The sequence below is a fragment of the Hypomesus transpacificus genome, chromosome 6 (genome assembly GCF_021917145.1).
Source record: "Hypomesus transpacificus isolate Combined female chromosome 6, fHypTra1, whole genome shotgun sequence".
Taxonomy (NCBI): Eukaryota; Metazoa; Chordata; class Actinopteri; order Osmeriformes; family Osmeridae; genus Hypomesus; species Hypomesus transpacificus.
The window spans coordinates 4,647,136-4,668,806 of NC_061065.1; the positions used below are offsets into that span (position 1 = coordinate 4,647,136).

General features: G+C 46.0%; 2 protein-coding genes across 3 annotated transcripts; one reads left to right on the forward strand and one right to left on the reverse strand.

Annotated features, from left to right (window-relative positions):
* The first annotated feature begins 1,189 nt into the window (after positions 1 to 1,189).
* On the forward strand, positions 1,190 to 13,141 carry txlnba (taxilin beta a). Of its 2 annotated transcripts, none has more exons than XM_047022014.1 (12): positions 1,190 to 1,294; positions 3,026 to 3,224; positions 3,408 to 3,522; positions 5,949 to 6,040; positions 7,710 to 7,880; positions 8,249 to 8,443; positions 9,367 to 9,486; positions 9,946 to 10,020; positions 11,214 to 11,306; positions 11,479 to 11,574; positions 11,696 to 11,848; positions 12,045 to 13,141. In XM_047022014.1, the coding sequence occupies exons 2-12, from the start codon at positions 3,039 to 3,041 to the stop codon at positions 12,849 to 12,851; spliced, it is 2,103 nt and encodes a 700-aa protein (XP_046877970.1). In that variant the 5' UTR covers positions 1,190 to 1,294; positions 3,026 to 3,038; the 3' UTR covers positions 12,852 to 13,141. The 2 variants fall into 2 exon arrangements, with proteins under 2 accessions (XP_046877970.1, XP_046877968.1); XM_047022012.1 differs by lacking the exon at positions 9,946 to 10,020 and adding an exon at positions 10,068 to 10,142.
* Positions 13,142 to 13,499: 358 nt separating this feature from the next.
* On the reverse strand, positions 13,500 to 21,544 carry heca (hdc homolog, cell cycle regulator). The gene is made up of 5 exons (XM_047022255.1): positions 21,145 to 21,544; positions 16,995 to 17,955; positions 16,559 to 16,725; positions 14,722 to 14,876; positions 13,500 to 13,985 (listed from the first exon to the last, which is right to left on the reverse strand). The coding sequence occupies exons 1-5, from the start codon at positions 21,305 to 21,307 to the stop codon at positions 13,821 to 13,823; spliced, it is 1,611 nt and encodes a 536-aa protein (XP_046878211.1). The 5' UTR covers positions 21,308 to 21,544; the 3' UTR covers positions 13,500 to 13,820.
* Positions 21,545 to 21,671: the final 127 nt, after the last annotated feature.

The following is a 21,671-nucleotide window of genomic DNA, read 5'->3' on the forward strand; positions in this document are numbered from 1 at the left end:
ACATCTATCAGGCCATTCCTGGCTGTGTACCCAAGTAGAACGTTACTACAACTTTACTACAAATCCAGCTTCACGATCATACACTACACATGCAGTGATGAGTTCAAGTGCACGACTGTACGTGTTTACATTAAATGTAGCCTATCCATTGTAAAACAGAATTTTGTTATGGTTTTCATGGGGAGAAAATTGATCACATTGACACAACACTGTGCCGTAGCAGAGCACTGAGGATAGTTATTAAATGTCATATTTGTCTATGTAGTCCATAAACAAAATTCCAACAGTGGTCTATAAATCACCAGAATGGAACCATTATTCTTCATGACCAGGAAGAGCGCTGCTACAGAAACAGCTGTGCTAACCCAGGGACTGTTTAAGTGCTCGTCATGGGGGTGTGGGGGGGGTGGGGGGGTGAAGTCGTTCACGGAAGTCGTAATAAAGCAGAGGTCGGTAAGACGGCCCTGGTTGCATGCGCGCCTGCCCTCCAGAGCTCAGATAGCACACGTCCATCACTGCTAGCTCGCTGCCCCCCCCCCTCACACACACACACACTCAAAATGCTTTCATTAAAGTCCTCACAACGTGAGGTGATTGATTCATGAATGGGCCTTGCACTCCAGATCATCATCCATTTAAGGATTAAATCTAAATTCAAATCTAACGTACGAACTTAAAGATAAAGATGTCGTTTCATAAGATAATAGCCTGCATATTGTACTGTGTCCAATTTCAACAGATTTAAATAATTCCAATTTAAACCAAATGGTCCCATTTATTTAGTTTTACATTGGAGCCATTTGGTTTAAACGGGAATTATTTCAATCTGTACAGTGGAGATTTGACACATAATCGAAACAGGTTTATTCTATATTTATTTTTATGAGTGCAGGAGTCACTGTAAAAACAACAGAGCCACTGGATAACTGTGTGTGTCTGTAGTACAGTGGGCTGTGGGCCCAGAAATACACAGCAGAAGCCCCTGGAGATACCAGGAGGGCCCCAGGGAAACCTGGGGTGGCAGGTTACAGAATAGCCCTCCAGGAAAGCATGTTCAAAAAAGCTGTTGTGGAGCTAGTCACCCACACACTCGCAAACACACGGACACACACATGCATCCACACTCGCAGGGCTGCCTTTGATACCCTCTCCCCAGAGTGTGTGAGTTGCAACAAGTTATTTTGAGGGTCTGTCCTGTCACAGCTGTTGTCCCAGTCACTTGTGTCTGATAGGACCCCTCTTCACTCCTCTCACTCCTTCCTTTTTTCTCTCTCCTCCCTTCCTGCTGTTCCGGGTGAGTGCTACAACCATGTCTTTCTTGTCTGGTTTTGACTCTGAAATGTGTAATTTTGGAGGGTTTAACTGTTAAATATATTTGGAATAGTGTAGTGTGTATGTTTGCTTTAGAGTCTGCTTGGTTTACAGTGTGTTGACAGTGTTTATTAGTTGGTTAAGGTACCACTGCCGAGTCATCGCAAAGAATATTTGGTACAAAACCTCAATGTGTGCTGAACTTACCAAATCACTAGCAGCCCCCATGACCCAAGTTGATCAGCAAGAAGAGAACTTGTCTTGTTTAATTTGACGGATTTTACAAACCACATAAACATCCCTTGTGTGTTTTTATGTGTTTATGTTTGTCAATATGTAACAGTAGCAATGGCGAGGAATTATTTCAAGCTGTAAATGTCAAACAAGCCATGTGACCAGGCAAGTGTTTGCCAGTATATGCCTAATACAGGTGGTTAGGTAGCAAGGAACACAAGTTTTTCTTTCCCCTTCCTCCCATTGCTTCATTCTACGCAGAAGGGCCATGGTTGACATCAGCAGAGACGTGTCTAGGAGGAGAAATAGCTTGACCATATTTAGAGGCTCCCAAAATAGTGAGGGGGTTGAGGAACAGGTGCTGTGTGGGGGGAGAGGGTGGAGTGGAGTGAGAGGTATCGAGTGAAAGAGAGGGAGGAAAGGGAGACAGAGAGAGAGAGCGAGATGAGGGGAGACCGGGTGTGAGGGCTTGTTAGGGGGTTGCGTTAGGTAGAGGCGGGAGGGTGGGGTGGGGGTGTGAGGGGGGTGAGCAGCGGGCTAATTTTATCCTGATAAGCAGGGCCAGCGTCGGCAGCAGCCGCAGGAGTGGTAATCATGTCGCAACAGAGCCGAGCCACTGGGATAAACAACCTCTGGATGCTCTGGGTTCATTCCACATGAAATCAGCCGCCATGCCAGAAGCTTCTGGGAATGGGTGGGGGGCCTGATGGTGGCAGGCCATATTTAACCCCCTCCCCCCCCCCCCCTCTCTCTCTCTCTCTCTCTCTCTCTCTCTCTCTCTCTCTCTCTCCCTCTCTCTTTCTCTCTCTTTCTCTCTCTCTCTCTCTATCTCTCTCTCACATTGTCCTCCGGAGCTTTGCTGAATGCCAGCTGGGTCCCGGACTACTTTACCTTTTCCTCAACTCCCCCCCCACCCCCACCCCCCCTCCCCGCCCCCACCCCCCCCCTCCCCGCCCCCGCCCTCCTCCTGGGCACCTCCATGGAGAGTTGTGCTAAATACACAGGGTTGAGCCACTGGTTTCCGCTGTTTACAATTTTACAAATGTCAGACCTCGGCATTTGAAGCAATATCATTGCAAAAGAAGCATAATTTACAGGGACCATCCCTTAGGCTAATGTATTACAATCTGGTAGAGGTCCCTAGAGATGAACTTTGCTGTTCTGTGAAATACCATCTGTGTTAATTCGGTGCCATTGTGCCGAAATAGTAGTAGACTACTAGGAGACTGTAGAGGCCACCCACCCTATCTGTAAATCTCCTAAAACGAACCTTACAACCCTCTCACATTGTGCAGCTCGGTCATTCTAGTCAAAGTTTGTAGCTTCATATTTTGTTCCCAGGTTATTATAGACTTTGTAAACCAGCCAGCTTGTTGCAGTATGTCGCTCAACCAACCAGATTGTAGCTGTTGGTTGTCCAACCAACCAGCTTGTTGGTGTGAGCGGTCAAAACTAACCAGCTGGCCGTTCTCTCTCGTAGCCAAACTCGAGTGATGGAGGCCAAGGTACAGGCAGTCCAGCCTGGTCCAACAGAGACCCTGGCCCTGGCAGTTTCCCCCAAGACCCAGGTCCAGCCAGACCCCCAGAACCCTTCCTCAGACCCCATGGAGGAGTTCAGTCGGCAGCTTGAGGACATCATCAACACCTATGGTTCTGCTGACAGCCTGATGGACAAACAGGTAAGGCTGGCTCAGCTAGAGGAGCATGGCAGCACCAGCACCTCAGAATCGATTAGTGCTCAGAAGGTCTTCCATCTTCGTATTGTTTTGAATGAAACTTGTTTGATGACGTTGAATGTATTGACCAGAAAGAGCGTGAGGATTCGGAATGCAAGGTGAAGAAATTTGGATTTGATTTTTAAGATTGTCATGGTGGAGCCCGAGGAAGACAAGATGGAGGAGGACCTTGACAATGTCACCAAGGAGACAGGTGCCAGCAAGGATCCGAAGGCCGAGAAGAAGTTGTTGAAGGGACTGGGTAGGTAAGAGTTAAGGTTATGCCTTGGTTTGATGAAGCTTTAAAATACTGTTACAAACCATGTTATGGATTGGGCTTCTACATAATTGAGGAACATTGTAAAGTATATATGTGATCCCTGTAGTCAATTTTAGAACCCTGTATATTGTATATATACAAGCCATGTAGTCTATAATAGACCCATGTAGTCTTAAAATTAGCAATGTAGTCTATATAAGGCCCATGCAGTCTTAAATTGAGCTACAGTGCCCTCCAAAAGTATTGGAACAGTGAGGCCAATTCCTTTATTTTTGCTGTAGACTGAAAACATTTGGGCTTGACATCAAACGATGAATGTGAAACCAGAGATCAACGTTTCAGCTTTTATTTCCAGGTATTTACATCAGGATCTGATGCACAAATTAGAAAATATCACCTTTTTGTTCGAACCCACCCATTTGTCACGTGAGCAAAAGTATTGGAACATATGACTGACAGGTGTGTTTTGTTGCCCAGGTGTGTCCTATTACATACATTATTCAATCAATAAATACCACTGAATGTCTACACTCAGGTTCAGATTGGGTAAGATAGGTTTTGTCTATGCAGACTGTATTCAGAGGTGAAAACAACATGAAAACCGGAGCGCTGTCTTTGGGTGAAAAACAAGCAATTGTGAGTCTTAGAGAAGATGGAAAATCAATCAGAGCCATTGCAGAAACATTGGCCATAGCCAGTACAACCATTTGGAATGTCCTGAAGAAGAAGAAAACTACTGGTGTACTAAGTAACAGACGTCGAACAGGTAGACCAAGGAAAACATCAGCAGTTGATGACAGAAACATTGTGAGAGCTGTAAAGAAAGACCCTAAAACAACTGTTAGTGAGATCAGCAACAACCTCCAGATGGCAGGAGTGAAGGTATCACTATCTACTGTTCGCAGAAGACTTCATGAACAAAAGTACAAGGGCTACACCAGAAGATGCAAACCACTCATTAGCAAGAAGAATAGGAAGGCCAGGCTGGAATTTGCCAAAAAGTACAGAGATGAACCTCAAAAATTCTGGGACAAAGTTTTATGGACTGATGAGACAAAGATTAACTTTTACCAAAGTGATGGAAAGGCTAAAGTTTGGAGAAAGAAAGGAACTGCTCATGATCCCAAACACACAAGCTCATCTGTGAAACACGGTGGAGGTAATGTCATGGCTTGGGCTTGCATGGCTTCTTCTAGGACGGGCTCATTAATCTTCATTGAGGATGTAACACATGATGGCAGCAGCAATATGAACTCGGAAGTCTACAGAAACATTTTGTCTGCCAATTTAAGGAAAGATGCAACCAAACTGATTGGCAGAGCCTTCATCATGCAGCAAGATAACGACCCAAAACACACTGCCAAAACAACAAAGGAGTTCATCAGGGGCAAGAAATGGAAGGTATTAGACTGGCCAAGTCAATCTCCAGACTTAAACCCTATAGAGCATGCATTTTACCTGCTTAAGAGGAGACTGAAGGGAGGAACCCCACAAAACAAACAACAACTGAAAGAGGCTGCAGTGAAAGCCTGGGAAAGCATCAAAAAGGAAGAATGCAAAAGTTTGGTGACGTCAATGGGTCACAGACTTGCTGCAGTTATTGAAAGCAAAGGATTTGCAACTAAATATTAAGTCTTATTCACTTAAATATGTTTTAAGTATATCTGTTCCAATACTTTTGCTCACATGACAAATGGGTGGATTCAAACAAAATGTGATATTTTCTTAGTTGTGCATCAGATCCTGATGTAAATACCTGGAAATAAAAGCTGAAACGTTGATCTCTGGTCTCACGTTCATTATTTGATGTCAAGCCCAAATGTTTTCAGTCTACAGCAAAAATAAAGGAATTCGCCTCACTGTTCCAATACTTTTGGAGGGCACTGTATGTAGTTGATGTTAAGAGTCCAGTAATGGAGCCCTTAAGTCTGAATTAGAGACATGCAGTCTATGTTGGAGCTATGTAGTCTATAATACAGCCACGTGGTCTACATTTGCGACCTGTGTTCTATATTTCATCCCTGTAGTCTATATTTGAGGGGTGTAGAATCCGGATACATAAACCTGTCTTTCAAGCATCATTTTTATTTATTTATATAAAACAAGTCTTGTCTAACAACATTCAACACTAGGTGCAGCATTCAGCGTGAATGCTATATAAAACCAGGACATCGAGTCAGTTTTCAGCCACAGTCTTATCCACTCTCCCCAGCTGTGGGTGCCAGAAACCAAGCACTAGCATACTGGTGGGTGGGTGGGTGGGTGGGGGAGGGGTGATGGGGTCAACACAGAACATCCCTCTCTTCATCCCTTCATTCCCCGCTCATCCTTTCATCCCTCTCTTCATCCTCCTCTCAGAGGGTGTCACCAGTATATGATGTGTTCCTCTCGTCTCTGTGTGTTTTCAGGGAAGGAGGCCTCGCTTCTCATGCAGAACCTCAACAAGCTCCGGAAACCGGAGGAGAAACTGGAGGCTGTTCTCAAGCAGTATGCTGAGCTGGTGAGTCCCTCAAGCCCTGGACCAGACACCCTGAAAACAGCTCCAAAAACACACAATTAGATCAACAAAGAGAGAAATGGAGGGAGCGCGGGAGGGAGGGAGACTGGGCTGGATGGAGGGAGAGAGGGAAGGAGTGGATGAGGAGTGATCTTGAGAAATTGTTTTTTTCAGAGCCTTAAGATTATTATTACAAAGAATATTTCTAGTAGGCAAGGTTTAACACCAAGTAAGTATTTTTACCCCAGCCTGAGAGACACTGTTGAATATGAATGCCTGGATTCCTTTTTATGTGTCGACATTTACTATTGTTTGATTTACAATTGCACATGCAGAACAAAACACTCATACAAGCAATGTTATCTCTATTCTATTACATAATTACATAAATTGGTATGGTTTGATCTTGGACTTTTCCGCTGTTCGAGTTCAATTGTATTTATATAGCACATTTAAAAACAGCCACACGGCTGGCCAAAGTGCTTCACAGTGCGTTTGACTTTACACATACACTTAAGACATACACATGTACACAATGAAATGGAGTTCAAAAGCTAAAATAGGAATTATTACAAATAGTAATAATATTTAAAATAATCAGTTTAAAATAAAGGGCTATAAATAAAACCATGAAAATATGAACAAGCATAAGCCCCAGAGCAATCATGGAAAGGCTAGAGAGAATAGGTGGGTCTTTAGCCTGTCTTAAAACTAACTTCCACTGCTGTGGAAAGCTCTGTAAAAAAGCGTTTCTCCTAAATATTCATGTCAGAAAGCCAGCTGAGTGTAATTTAAATATTGAGAGGAAGAGAGAGAAAGAGAGAGAGAGAGAGAGAGAGAGAGAGAGAGAGAGAGAGAGAGAGAGAGAGAGAGAGAGAGAGAGAGAGAGAGAGAGAGCGAGAGACAGAGACAGAGACAGAGACAGAGACAGAGACAGAGACAGAGACAGACAGATACAGAGAGAGAGAGAAAGAGAGAGAGACTGTCAGGCACACTGGCAGGCAGACTGATGGACAGAAAGAGAGCGCATGGTGAGATATTGAAAGCAGCTCGGTAGTCACCACCTTGACGATGACCTACATATCCTGCCTGCCTCTGCCTCTGGCACCGGCAACAGATCAGAAGACAGGGCTGTTAACCACAGACAGATAGAGTCTGTAAAAACACACACCCCAGCCCTGCTTTAGGAGATAGCACATCAGGAACAGGTTCACACAGGGGAACACGGCTGCTTCTCTCAAGACATTTATCATCTTGAGGCACAATGGTTCGAAAAAACTGTTGTTTGACATTTTATCTCTAGCCACTTCTCCGTGTCAAGAGAATGAAAGAGAGAGGGTTGACAGGAATCGCAAGATATAGAACGGTCTCGGCGGATTAATGTCCAGCCTTCTGTACTTGTCAAGTCAGCCAACCACAGTCAGCCAAGCAGCCAGCCAACCAGTCAGCCACACCAAATCCTCTTAGGACGTGTCTCTCTCTCTCTCTCTTTCTCTCTCTCTCTCTCTCCCTCTCCCTCTCCCTCTCTCTCTCTCTCTCTCTCTCTCTCTCTCTCTTTCCCCCCCTTCCTCGTCTAGTCACCCATGCGTTTGTTAGCAGTGCTCTGCTTTATGTTGAGGCCACCGACCGCATGTCATGTATATGCATCCTATCTGTGTGTGTGTGTGTCCAGGTGGAAGAGCATCGGGCAGAGCAGAGGCAGCAACGCGTGCTCCAGCAAAAGAACACCCACATGCTAAAGGAAAGAGAACAGCTCCAATCCGAGCACAGCCGAGCCATCCTGGCCCGCAGCAAACTGGAGGGGCTCTGCCGAGAGCTCCAGAGACACAACAAGACTCTGAAGGTCGGTCGGTCGGTTAGTCATTTAGGCCCAGATGTGGATTGAGCTTAGTCCTAGCCTAACAACTTTTTCGATGGGGGTTTTCAGTCCATTTTGCTCTTAATTTATGTCTGAGAAACATGGCAGTAGGTTTGCTTTGGTGATTTGGTAGTTAGTTTCGTAGTTTGTAAATGAGTTAGTTACCCAGGACTGGTCATCTACCTTACACTCTACTCAGGGAGTTGGTATTCTCAGGTTTACCTTGAGTTTCTAATTTGACTGTTTCTTTCCAAACATCTGTATCAACAACCCCCTCTCCCTCCCCCCTTCTCACTCTCTCTCTCTTCCCTTCTCTCTCTCCCTCTTCCCCTCTGTCTCTCTCTCTCTCTCAGGAGGAGACTCTGCAGCGCTGTCGGGACGACGAGGAGAAAAGAAGGGAGATCACCACCCACTTCCAGAGCACACTCACCGACATCCAGGCCCAGATCGAGCAGCACAGCGGCCGCAACGCCAAGCTCTGCCAGGAGAACGCCAACCTGGCCGACAAGCTCAAGAGCATCCTCAACCAGTACGAGCAGAGAGAGGAGGTACACACGCATTCACAGGCCATGTGCGCGCGCACGCAAAAACAGCAGGCGCGCACATTCATACACACACGCACGCAGACACATCGCACGCACACACAGGTCATGTGTGCACACGCAAAAACACAGACACACGCATACACATGCTCACACACACGGGCCATGAGTGTGAACCCCAAAACACGCGTCCACACATACACACAGGTAACGAGTGTCCACACAAAGGCATACACACCCTCACACATGCACACGCACGCACACAGCCAGTGATGATGAAACAGTTGTTTTGGTCCCACCAGGTGGGTATTTGTGTTCAGCGAGGCAGTATGAGACGTCTCGAGGAGCGAAGTGGACCTTTACTAATGTCCCTGCTCACGTCAGCAGATTGAGATGACCCAGCAGGGATGTTCTCTAGTTCGTCTGTCATAACAATAACAACCCGCAAAAGAGAAAGAGAGAGAGAGAGAGAGAGAGAGGGGGGGGGGGGGGGTAGAGAGAGAGAGAGAGAGAGAGAGAGAGAGAGAGAGAGAGAGAGAGAGAGAGAGAGAGAGAGAGAGAGAGAGGGGGGGGGGGGGGGGGGTAGGGAGAGAGCAAGAAAGGTAGACAGACTCAAAATGAGGCTGAATCCTTCTGGAGCTTGTCAGGTCCAGTCACAGGAGAATACAGAAGAGAACATGACGAACTGTAAGTGACGCATACAAATCAGGTTCAGTCATAACACATACGCACGGACACACACATACACCCATATACACACGCCAAGAACTTCCTGCCAGTGTTGTAACCTTTAGTATCTACTGCCATCCTCTGGTGGAAGCTGAAATTTGAATTTCTATCTAAATTCTCCACCTGAAACCTCACATCTCACACCAGAACACTATCTCAATGCACCAATATCTATCAGTGTGTGTGTGTGTGTTTGACAGAGTCTGGAAAAGATCTTCAAGCACCGCGACCTGCAGCAGAAGCTGTCTGATGCCAAGTTGGAGCAGGCCAAGGCTCAGCTGCAGGAGGCAGAGGAGAAACACAGGAGGGAGAAGGAATACGTGAGCTCCCACACACACACACACACACACACACACACACACACATACACACACACACAAGCCTGAATACACAGGCACACACACACAGACAGGCCTGCATACACACACACACACACACAAGCCTGAATAAACAGGCACACACACACAGACAGGCCTGCATACACACACACACACGCGCATTCCTGCTCTCACATACCTGCGTAGACACGTACACGTCCACTCACACACAGACAGTTCTGCATTTACACACACACAAGCACAAATACAGGCGCAATCCAGCGGAAACAGACATGCACCAACATTTCCTTATTTCATTTACAAACTCAATGCAATGCAATGTAAGTACCTTGCTAGATTCATTACTGAAACGTATCGACCAGTGTGTTGGTGTTGCTTTCATGACGGCATGGTGTATGACGGGTTGCCCCCATAGTAACCCCTAACTGTCTCATTTGCTAGTTGCTTAGGGAGGCAATTGACAAAACAAAGAAATGCTACACAATGAAGGAGCAGGAGTTGCAGATGAAGAAAAAGGTAAAGGTTTCTCCCTCTCCCTCTGTGTGTGTTCTGTCTCTAACCAGTTACTGATACAGGCCGCAGAGTGGAAGATACAGGCTAAGCTACTGAGAGAGCAGGAGACAATCATGCAGGCGCAGGTGAATATCTGATTCTTCTGATGCCCACCCCTGCCCCTCTCCAAAGCTCTCTGACATCTGACCTCCTGGGGATGTCTCTTACAGGTCAGGGCCTTAAAGGCCCTAAACAAGTCCAGTAATGAAGATGACTTTAGGGGAAATGGTCTTATGTCTCTCTTTCCCTCTCTCTGCCCCCTACATGCTCCCCCATCTCCCTCTTTCTCTCTTTTCTCTGCTTTTTCTCTGTGGCTCTGTGCTCTGATGAAAGAGAGTGTTATTTCTATGGATATTAAATGTGACACAATCATGGGTGAGATTGATTATACAGTGAATTGAGCTGGGCTGAGGAACCACACTTTGCTAAATGCTAAATCATACAAAGATAAATGGCTTTCAGCTGGACACATAAATTACCCCTGACAGTTCCGTGTGGGCATAATGAACGGCTTTGAAGCCCGGCCATTGTTTAACACTCTGTGTTTCCCCAACAGGAACATTAGCCAGCCCTCCAACTAAATAAAATGACAGAGTTACAAAAACAACATTAATTACATTATTGCAAACAAGGATCAATGACGATACATCATACCATTGGGCCAAGACTCCACATTTCCGATACAGTCATAGGAAACAGTCCTCATTTCCCCGTGCAATCACATAGTGAAGACTCATTCTGCACTTTTTGACATGGATACTATCCTGTGGCTGTGTTCGCTGAAATGTTGTCAAATCAAAAGCTTTATGCTTTAGATTTTATATTGTGAGATTTTGATTTTGTGATGTGAGATTGGCAGTCATAGCCATGTCTATGTACACTGTGATCCATGGGATGAGCACATATAAATGGTTCAATTTTGTCAAACATTGAACATCACTGTGTGTATTGGTTCCATTCAATCAGATAAATAATTAAATCATTACTCAATATTGTCATTCTATACAGTACTTGATCCCTGGTCTGGGAATGAACTGCTAATGATGAAAAAGTATATTTTGACTGCTGATGACTAGCCATGTGATGTTATTTGAACATATGAATTGTATGAGATAGTATACTATACTGAACGCACTTGTGTGTCTGTCCCTCTCCAGCTGGTGCTGTATTCCCAGAAGTTTGATGAGTTCCAGACCACACTGTCCAAGAGCAACGATGTGTATGCCAGCTTCAAGCAGGAGATGGAGAAGGTATGTGGGCCCTCAAAACAAACCAATAAACTCCTTGGCATTTTTACAGCTAAATATTTGCAGGCCATAAATGTTTTGTCAAAAGTTTTCAAACACGAAAGAAATTTAGCTTATATGTCTGATTGTCATTTTTCCACCCTACTCAACCCATCAACAAATGCATATCATCCAGATGACTAAGAAGATGAAGAAGCTTGACAAAGAGTCAAATATCTGGAAGACGAGGTTTGAGAGCTGCAACAAGGCCCTTGTCGAGATGATCGAAGAGGTAAGGGCGGGAGCACAAATACACATTTAAATACGTCACAAATTTAGATCCTGGCCATTCATCTCTCTCTCTCTCCCTTTCTGTTTTCCTCCACTGTAATCCTTCATCTCTCTCCTGTCAGAGGGCAGAGAAGGAGAAGGAGTTTGAGTTGTTCTGTCTGAGGATCGACAAGTTGGAGAAGCTGTGCCGTGCGCTGCAGGATGAGAGACAGTGCCTGTATACGAAGATCAAAGACATACGCCAAACCTCCGCTGAGGAAGCTACACCCACCCAGGTGATTCTTGGTTCATTGATTACATGATGAATTGATTGACTATAGATAGATGGACAGGCAGATTCCTACACGACACGTACTATTTGCATGTTGCTTTGGATCAAAGCGTCTGCTAAACAAAGAAAAGTGGACCGTCATGTAAAATAGAGAGAATCATAACATCCCAACCAACACCCAGTGGGTTCTGTTCACACAGAGTGACCCAGAGGTCCCTGGGGCGCCTCAGGGGCTGATCCCAGACCTGGAACTACCAGAGGATGATGTACTGACAGAAGAGATGTCCAGGCTGTCCGCAGAGCAGGCCAGGCTGCAGGCCTTCGCTGCCTCCCTGTTGGCGCCCTCTACTGCAGGGGAGGATGACGACGACTCAGACAGTGAGGAGGAAGGGGAGTTGGTCGCAGAACCTGCCCAGACCGGGGCCCACGTCTTGGTTCCAGCCCTGCCCCATCCGGCCTCTGAGCCCAAACAAGAACCAGTTGAGGAAGAAGAGGTCCAGAAGTGTTCAGAACCAGCTCCAGCCCCAGAAGTCCAGGTTGTTCCTTCCGAATCCTCCATATCAGCACCCGTTCAAGCTGACAAGGTCCAGGAGTCTCCAGAACCACACGTGGTCCCAGATGTACAAGTCGTTCCTGCTGAATCCTCCGTACCAGCCCCAGTTCCGGCAGAGGAGATCCAGCTGTCTCCAGAATCAGTGCCAGAACCAGAACCTGCACAGGTAGCTGTCACACTATCCTCAGCACCGCTTCCAGAGAAGGAAGATGCCAGGAAGGGAACTGAACCCATCCCATCTCCAGGAGAACCAGGTGAGCAGGCCTCGGTAGCAGCTAAGGTACCAGTAGAAAAGGTGAAGGAGATCCAGAAACCGAATCCAGCACCAGAACCAATACCTGGAGCAGCTGCCTCAAAAAGAAACACAGGCAAGCCCGCCCCCTCCAGGGCACAGCCAACCAGAGGAGGCCCCTCTAAGACACCAAAGAAGAAGAACTCTAAGAAGGCTAGCTGAGAAGTGAGGGTTTTGAATGTGTAAGTGAGCATTAGTCAAGTCTAGTAAGTACCTTGTGTGACGGTGAGGATGTGCTGTATGAACAGCTTTGTTTGTTTAGACTGGTGCACCTGCAGAGTTGTCACCTTGGAGTGAGGTATATCAGATGGCGAAAGACACAGAAATGTACTATACTTTTCAGATACTGTACAAAGACCTTCCAGACTGTTGTTGGTCAATAGAAACAGCCACAGAATGTTGTGTTTTGAATCCACAATGATGTAACTGGAATAAAGGTCTTTGTATAGATACACCTGGACTGGAGTTTGTCGGAATACACACACCTGCATGCACACACACACATACATACTCACACACACTCTCCGACACCTTTTACACTCTGACCCACCTGATTCACACTGACTCAGTTTGGGATCCACAGAACAGGCGGCAACTCTGGCAAAGAACAATCACTGGTGCTGAGGAGACAGTCTTGTGTCCCACAGTGAGTCAGCTATCCCATAATTTAGCTGTCAGTTACAACTTGAGGCCTTTAGATGGCGCCTGTGATATTCTGCATTCTCCTACCTTCTCACCATCATTGTCTTGACCATATTACTAGCTAAAGGTACTTCTATGCTAAAACACATCGATCAAAGACAACACAGGTAACTTTCTCTCCTTTATTGAGAGATTAATTTCATACTTTGAGTAAAAAAAGCAAATTTGGCATACAGATACATTCACTTGTCACAGTATGATGTGTAGCTTGTATTTTTAAGTGCTTGTGTTCAGATCTACCAGTGACATTGTCAGAAATGGTAGAGAACAGAACCATACTCTTTTCTAAAACATACAAAAAGAAAATGCTGAAGGCTATAGCTCGTAGTGTTTGTAAGGCCCGGAAAATAACTCTTAGATATTTATATATATTTTTTTTTAAACTAAGAAGAACAAACTAATGTCACTAACATGCATACACAACATGTGTCAATAGGCCTCCAGGACTTTGAAGGAGGAGAATGGCTTGACGAAGTGGTAGTCCAGGTTTCCGCAGTGGGGGCACTGCTGAACGTTGCTGTACTCAGAGAAATACTGCATCCCTATGCGGACATCCACCACTGGTTTCCCACAGTGCTTACAGTTCAGTCGGGCCTGGGGAGACAGGGGGGAGGGGGTGGGAGAGAGAACAGAGGAGAGGGTTAACCTCCTATGGGTTGACAATCCCAGCCCATCCCAAGGGACCGTTTCCGACAGCGTTGTGTCAGAGGTGTTGGGTGGCTGGCTGGTTAACACTGATAACAAATCCCATCACCCCACCGCCCCCCACCCCCTCCACCCGCCAATACATTTTCAAATGTTCTCTCTTCACAGTCATTTCTCTGTCGTTATTGGTGTATGCATTGATGTGTTTGTCCGTGTGTGTTTGTGTGTGTGTGCATGGTGTTGTGTGTGTTTGTGTGTCAAGGTGAACTTACGCCACATTCTCATTCCAGCGTAGTGGTCCATGTAAAGTGGGTGTGCTCATCATATTGGAGCCGCACCGATAGGCTAATGTGCTGTACTACAATGCAGGGGGGGGGGGGGGGAAGGACTTGGACCCCTTGTGGCCCCGCTAAACGTAGAGTCTGAATGATTACAAACATGGTCTTTTGCCTGTTAAGAAAACTACATGACGACAATAGTGTTTAATATAACAGGCTCCTCTAACAGTACAACTGGCCCCCGCTTGGCCCCCCCCCCAGTTGAATGTTCTAGAACCTCCCCTGCGCTACCCTCTCAAAAGTTGAGCTTTTCAGCTGTTCAGACTCAAATGCCCCAAAACTGAGACAGCATTCGCACAGGTGCAGGTGTCAGTGAAAAGGTGGCGTTCCGTTCCGTTGCTACCCACCTGACAGCACGGCGACGCCGCCAGGATATCGTAGGTATACATGGTGCCCAGCTGGTGCCAGCTCCCGTCCCACCTGGACTTGCACTTGATGCACACGATCTTATGGACCCCCTCCAAACAATCCACGCAGATGGCATACAGATGCATCAGTCTCCCTGCAGTCCACACACACACGCACACGCACACACACACCAGACTCAACTCAAAGGCAGTACACACACACTACAGCGAAATTAGCCTGCGCTAATGGAAAGTCTATTATTCGGATGCATATTAGCCAGGTACATCAAACACTGGATCAAAGCATATCACTGAAGCCCCCATATTGAAGTGGTGAACAGTCTCCTCAAGGCCTATCACCATTGCATATGCATACTACACAAGATTACACTCATGTGCCATAACAATTACATGTTTATTTATTTATTTATTTTGGTATGAAAGCAATTAGTTTGGTCGCGCTTGTTAGGGCAACGGGGATACAGAATGTGTGTAGACTGAAGAGAAACAACCGCTGTTCTTTATTTTTAGCACTCTCTTATATTACACAGGGATTGACAGTGTGACATTATGATGCAATATGATGGTGAGATCCGCAGTGGTTCTGGCCTGTTGCAAGCCACATGTTTATGTCTAAATGTATTTGTTTGTGTCCGTATAGTTGTATTGTCTTTCCTACTAAAGCCAATTCCTTGTACGTGTAAACTGAAACTGGATTCAGATCCTTTGGTTTCTCCCCTCTCTCAACTTCACACGTCAACTTATAACTTCCAGTGAATAAACAGCTTCTCCCGACCAATCAGCTGTAGCTTCTGTTTCCATTTAAAGCCTGGATATACAGTATATCATATACATCATATCATCCTCTTATTTGCGTTTTTTGCCTATATGCTGTATGTTGCTTTTTGTTTGGTTTGGTCATTTGCACAGGAGCAATGGCACAGGTAAGCTGAACATGGGCCTACACCACTTCACAACACTACTTGTTATACACTACTTTCTAGAACTTACAAGTGCCACCCTATGTACTTTTGGGGCATGGAACAACATGAGGCATGATTTGGGTTAGGAAGGTTATAAGCACTTTTGCCGTTCCTTTGTTCCCCTACATTTACATTTATTCATTTAGCAGACGCTTTTATCCAAAGCGACTTCCAAGAGAGAGCTTTACAAAGTGCATAGGTCACTGATAATAACAACAAGATAGCCCCAAAGCATTGCGGGTAGCCAAAACAAGAAGCACACATTGTGAACAACCCAAAAATAAGTGCCAAAGGGAAGAACCATAAGAGCATGTAGTTAAGCAAATTACAATTAAACAACATGAATCTCTAAGTGCAAGTGTACCTGTAGAAAAAGCAAGCAACAGTAAAAATAAAAATAAGATGAACTAAAATAGAATATTTTGCAGCAAATACAACCCCTATGGAGATTATTTTGTTGACATAAATATCACTTATTGTATTGAAAGCATTGTCACTCATAGTTGTGCAAGGCGCACACTGCAAAACACGGTACATATTTGTCAGACCGTTCTCTCTCCTTTGATGGAGGCAAACCAAAGAGAGGGTTGTAACACCTGTGCTCTGAGAAGATTTACCTTCACACACACAAACACACACGCACGCACGCACACACACACACACACACACACTCTCTCTGCTTGACAAGGAAGTAAATCACACTGAGTTCTTTTCAGAACCACTCTATCTCAACTGGCTTGTAGGGACATGCAAAATCAAGGGAAATATCCTACAAGAAAGCTGCATACACAGTATGTATGCGTTTGTACCTGAGTGTGTGTTTATGCATGTGTGCGTGCATATGTCACACCCACCTTGCAGGTGACAGGGCACGTCGTACTCAATCTCGTTGTGTCTGGAGGGGCTGAGGAACAGCGTTCCGTCCACCAGGGGGAATTGCTCGAATACGGGCAGCGTCCGGTGACACAGGGCACAGTTCACCATGTTCCTGTGGCTGGCGCTTAGGGCTGACAGGATGAACCTGCAGGACATACCCTGGATGTTAGCATTCCAGCAGACCTACTTCTTAAGAGCATCTTACCAAACAGGACTGTAAACATGTTTAGGCATCTCATCGATGAATAAACCATGAGCTTGTCTTGGGTTTAAAACATTTAACGTTTTTATTTAGCCAGTATAATATTCTAGCAGGAACCAAATAGGGTTCTTTCGGGTTTTCCTATTGTACTACCACAGCATTGAGCTAAGACATTTTTTGGAACCCCTGAAAACAATAACCAGGTGTATGACCTGCGTAGCTCCTCCCCTTGGCCAGTGTGGGCGTCGTCCTCCATGCGGACGTGGTAGGTGTTGAGCTTGTGGCGGGGGACGTGAGTCAGCAGCTCTGTCAGGTCCAGCCTCCTCAGGAACTGCACCTGTGCCTCCCCCCCCATCCCGCCGGGGGTGAAGCGGGGCAGGGGGAGTGGCAAGGGGAGGACCACGCCTGGGTCCAGGTGAGCCCCTCCCATCCCGCCCCGCCCCAGGACTCCGCTAGCCAATAAGTGCTTCCGGTGGGACTCCATGTGAACGGCTGTCTTCAGGAACTCCCCAAGGTGGCGGGACCCCCGGGGGCCGGTGAAGGCCGCGGGGGGAGAGAAGAAGGAGAAGCCCGAGGGAGGGGACTGTCCCGGGGAGTCGCAGGGTGACCGAGGGCCCAGAACGCTGCTGGAGAACAGGCCCCTCTCCAGCGAGCTCTGGTGCTCCAAGGACTGTCTGTGTGGTAGTTCCTGGCTGGAGGCCCGCTGGGCCAGCTTCCCTCCTCCTGCAGCTCCCCCAGGGAGCCTACCCTTCTTGGGGTCGTCCAGCGGCTCTAGCCCCCCCACAGCCCCGGCCAGCCCAACCGCCCCGGCCTTGCCCAGGCTCTTCTCCGGCTTCTTTTTGCGGTCGTCCTGCGTGCGTCTGACCTGGTACCAATCCGTGTCCTTCTTCAGGTGACCCTGGCCACAGCGGCAGGAGCAGAACCTGAAGGCCAGGTCGTAGCCCTTCTTGGTCCACATGTTCTGACGGCACTGCTTCTCATTCCAGGAGCGGGCGCGGCCGATGCAGTTGAACTGGACCAAGATGCTGCTCTCCCACTCGTAAAAGCACTGCAGGTGCATCCAGTTGCCATAGGGACAGAGTTCGCTGTTGCACAGCACGCGCTGGTAGTCATCCTTGTCCAGGTGGATGGGCCGGCCCAAACTGCACACCAGGGGGGTCGCACATGGGGCCTCTACAGGGGTCAAGAGGTCAAATATCTTCATTAGACACTTACGGTACATGACACAGACTTCTGAACTTTAGAACTATACCAAGAGGGGTCACTAGGGAACCATAAACCTATTATTCTTCCAAAAATAAAAAGCAGGACACTTTTGGTTCCACTAATGGTTCTGGAACTCTCCGTTATGCACGCTGCAATGTTTCTGTGCAGCTGTAGAAACATTTAGCACACACTCACATTCTCGGACAGATGACACAGGTGAAGGAGATCATGTTAGATGCAACAAATGTGCATTGTAAATACGTGTAAAGCGGGCTGCACAAGCAATATGCATTTACAGCAGCACAGCATCACCTTCAACACCGTGTGTTCGAGTGCAAGTGGAATACCTTTCCCACTCTCCTCACCCCATCCATAGATAGGCACAGCCTAGTGGATCTCAGTCAGAACAGCCATGGATCATGCCTGATAGCTGGAGTACATTATCATGCCTTAGAAACATTTGCCCGTGCATTACGTTTAAGACGATCAAGTCCAGTTCACACCTTTCACCATCACTTCAAGCCCAAGACACTTAAGCTAGTTAGGTGACAAGGCAAAGGCACTAATAATGTATTATTTTAATGGGCTACTGTGCTTTGTGTTGTAGAAATACAATAAATGTTATGTATGACCTTGGCAATGTTTAACAAGTTTGAAGGGGTTTAGTGGTCAGAGGTAATTGGTTAGAGACATGTATGTAGTCAGTCTTAATAATGTAACTTTATTAAACCGATTGTGCATGGCTTTAAAGGGAGGTTAGTGTGGTATTACAAAAATACAATAGGAATACAACAAGATATCAAATGCATTATCTGAGGATGACATCAATCTCATTGTGTTTATCATAATGTCAACTAACAATCTAAAACACAACAGTGTTGGACACTAAATCCACAACTGGATTTATTGGACATATCACACTTATTTAATTTAGTTGGGGGTTTTTGTCAATGAATACAGAAGTATCAGAATAGTGTGGAAGGATCCTACAGGCAGGGGAAGCCATTAGGCCAAGGGAGTGAATGAATCAGGAAGAGCTTTGTTTTTGTCTTCTGCTACCCGCAGGAGCCCTCAGGAAAGAAACTCCTTGAATCCTAACCTGGTGTTCAGTTCTGTTCTTTATTGTCCCACCAGGGGAAATTCCAGAAACAGTTGAAGAAGCTACCGCTCCTCTTCAAGCTTCACCTTGGCTAACTACTCTTCTGCTTGGCCTACCGGCATCTAAAGCAGCACTTAGGGTGGGTGCAGTCTGGCAAGGGACTGGATCCACAAAACTGGTTGACGTTGCACTTGATACAACGTTGATTTTGCTGCACTGCACAATGCACTATTGTAATTGAGATGTTATTGTTGCACTGTCATATTTTCCTCATTGTTCACTGAGCCCATGATAAGTGAGATGTGGTTACTTTGCTAAATACTTTTAGAACTATGTACATTTGATCCTTGCTCTTCTGTTGTACTTTCAAACCACACTATTTGTATGCTGCTTCGGAGTACGTAAATGAAACATTTAAATATACTGCAGCTGTGGACCTGGTACACAAGGAGTCATGGAGGTCAGGGCCTGATCTAACATGGTGGTGCCCTGTTGGAAGAAAACTGTCTCTGCATCTGCCTTTAAACCACTAGATGTACTGTACTTACAGCACAATCATTGTGCGCTTATCTCAGTGTGGGCTGGGGTAAGCCGTGTGAAGGGAGAGCAGTATTTAGTATTGCTTTTGGTAACATCATTTTGTGAGTTTATCTGTATGATCTGTCAATAAGATTCGATTCGATGTCTTTTATCCCGGAGGGGAAATTCAGATGTCACAGCAGTCCCAGTCAAATGTACAAGTAGCCCCCAATCAAATGTACACTGTTCAATAGGCTACAGTGTAATCCAATGACCAACAAATGGGAAATAACCATCAGCATTTCAGAGGAGCTGAAGTTGGCAATCTGTAAATAGCTTCTTGATGGTATGAGCATCTACTATGGGCCACAGGGGACTCACATTACATAAAGTGTCATCTTGATTTTTGCCAAAAGCCAGTACAGCTATATTACCATCGCCTATCATCCCACATTGTTAACATCTAGAGGCAAAACAAACAGTACCACCAAGGACTCTGTTCATTGGTCTGTTCCTTTCGTAAATACTAACCAAGGTCAAATAGATTTTCATTTCTATGCACTTCAGAAGTGCAAGGAAATCCATATTACTTTTAAGATTAGCCACTCTTACATTAGGTTGAGCGTGGGGGAAGGCACAGTGACATGGTTGTAACCATGTTGTTTATAGGCAAACTTCCCTTCACCAGAATGGCATGAGAAGTCAAATGAGGAAATGCATAACAACATAATTTACAATTACAAGATTTCCAGAGCTAGATTTGAGATTTGTACCTAGTTTGTGTGATTGTGTGTGTGTTTGTTCACGCGTGTGTGTGCCTCTATGGGTTTCCTCCTTTAATTTCCTGTACATCAACCGATCTTCCACAAGCCACCATGCTTACTGCACAGCCTTACAATGTAAGACAGTATCAGGCCTTAGTCCCCGACATACCGCAACGGTACCACAAAAGAAAACTTATAGGACAGCCCTTTAACTGCAGTGCAGCACACCCTGAGAAGAAATACCTCCTAAAACTGTCAATTAGTGATTTAATCTGCGTCCTAAGATTCTGTGCTTGTGCAATATATGGGTTCCAAACGGGCTGTGGTGCCATGCTGTATCATATTCTGTTGATAGAGTGATTTTGTGAGGTTTTCAGATGCAAGCCTGTGTCTGCACAAGTGCATGCTTGGGGGTCGATTTATCTAACCCAGGCTACACAATTACCATCAACAGCCAAGGTATGAAATGAAGTTGAACTTGAGAACTCAGACAAGAGGGGAGGTTACGCTGCACCAAGGCCATGACTAAAAACCATTAATAATGTGCGTTGTGATATTAATGGATGTCAACACAAGTGGCTATTAAAATATGTGCACGGTACCCGATCAAAAACACAAAAACATCATAAAACGTTCACGATGTTCTCTGCAACAGTGTGCAGATAAAAACAATGCATTGTGAAAGCAGTATGTCCTGTGCGCACAAGCAAGATGCTCCCTGGTAATCTATTGCATTAATAACTTAAGTCGTGCATGTTTTGACACAACTCTCACCACTTGTGTGTTCGTTTATCGGTGCAGCTGTAGCCCCTAGTAATGCTGTCGTTAGCCCTGGCGCTCCTCCTGTTGCGGCTGCACTGGCTCCATTTTCTTGTTCGTCTCCACTACTGTTGGTGCGTTTGCTCCTTTTCCCCTTGTTGCTTTTCTGGTTGGGCATTTTACTGAGATCCACGTATCAATAAAATCCCCTATCAACGGCTGTTGTGGAATGACATCTCAGCGGATTCCATTTGTTTTGATTGAGGTATGCAATGATACTGACGTCTTCTTGATGGCAGGTCTACAGTTTTTCACAGCTACAGTATAACACCATCGATTTCTGCAGTTATGACAGCAAAGGTAACATACCAAAGAGGCGTGTCCGTCTCTTGTTTTGATTCCTGCTCTGAATGTGGATCGGTCAGGCGCTGTTTTCATCCAGCCTTCATGACGTAGCAAGCGCAACCCCGCCCCCCCGACCAAAGTTGAGTTATTATTAGACTTTCCAGCCAGGGACTCCCGTGTAGCGCGCTAGGGGAACC

What these genes read in the sequence shown, in the direction of transcription:
- txlnba (XM_047022014.1), top strand. Translation starts at nt 3,039, where the DNA reads ATGGAGGCCAAGGTACAGGCAGTCCAGCCTGGTCCAACAGAGACCCTG. An exon ending in TCAAGCAGGAGATGGAGAAG is followed by an intron (nt 11,307 to 11,478) that starts GTATGTGGGCCC and finishes CATATCATCCAG; the next exon opens with ATGACTAAGAAGATGAAGAA. An exon ending in TTGTCGAGATGATCGAAGAG is followed by an intron (nt 11,575 to 11,695) that starts GTAAGGGCGGGA and finishes CTCTCCTGTCAG; the next exon opens with AGGGCAGAGAAGGAGAAGGA.
- heca (XM_047022255.1), bottom strand. Translation starts at nt 21,307, where the DNA reads ATGCCCAACCAGAAAAGCAACAAGGGGAAAAGGAGCAAACGCACCAAC. An exon ending in GATAAACGAACACACAAGTG is followed by an intron (nt 17,956 to 21,144) that starts GTGAGAGTTGTG and finishes TGACCCCTGTAG; the next exon opens with AGGCCCCATGTGCGACCCCC. An exon ending in CGGCGTCGCCGTGCTGTCAG is followed by an intron (nt 13,986 to 14,721) that starts GTGGGTAGCAAC and finishes CTGTCTCCCCAG; the next exon opens with GCCCGACTGAACTGTAAGCA.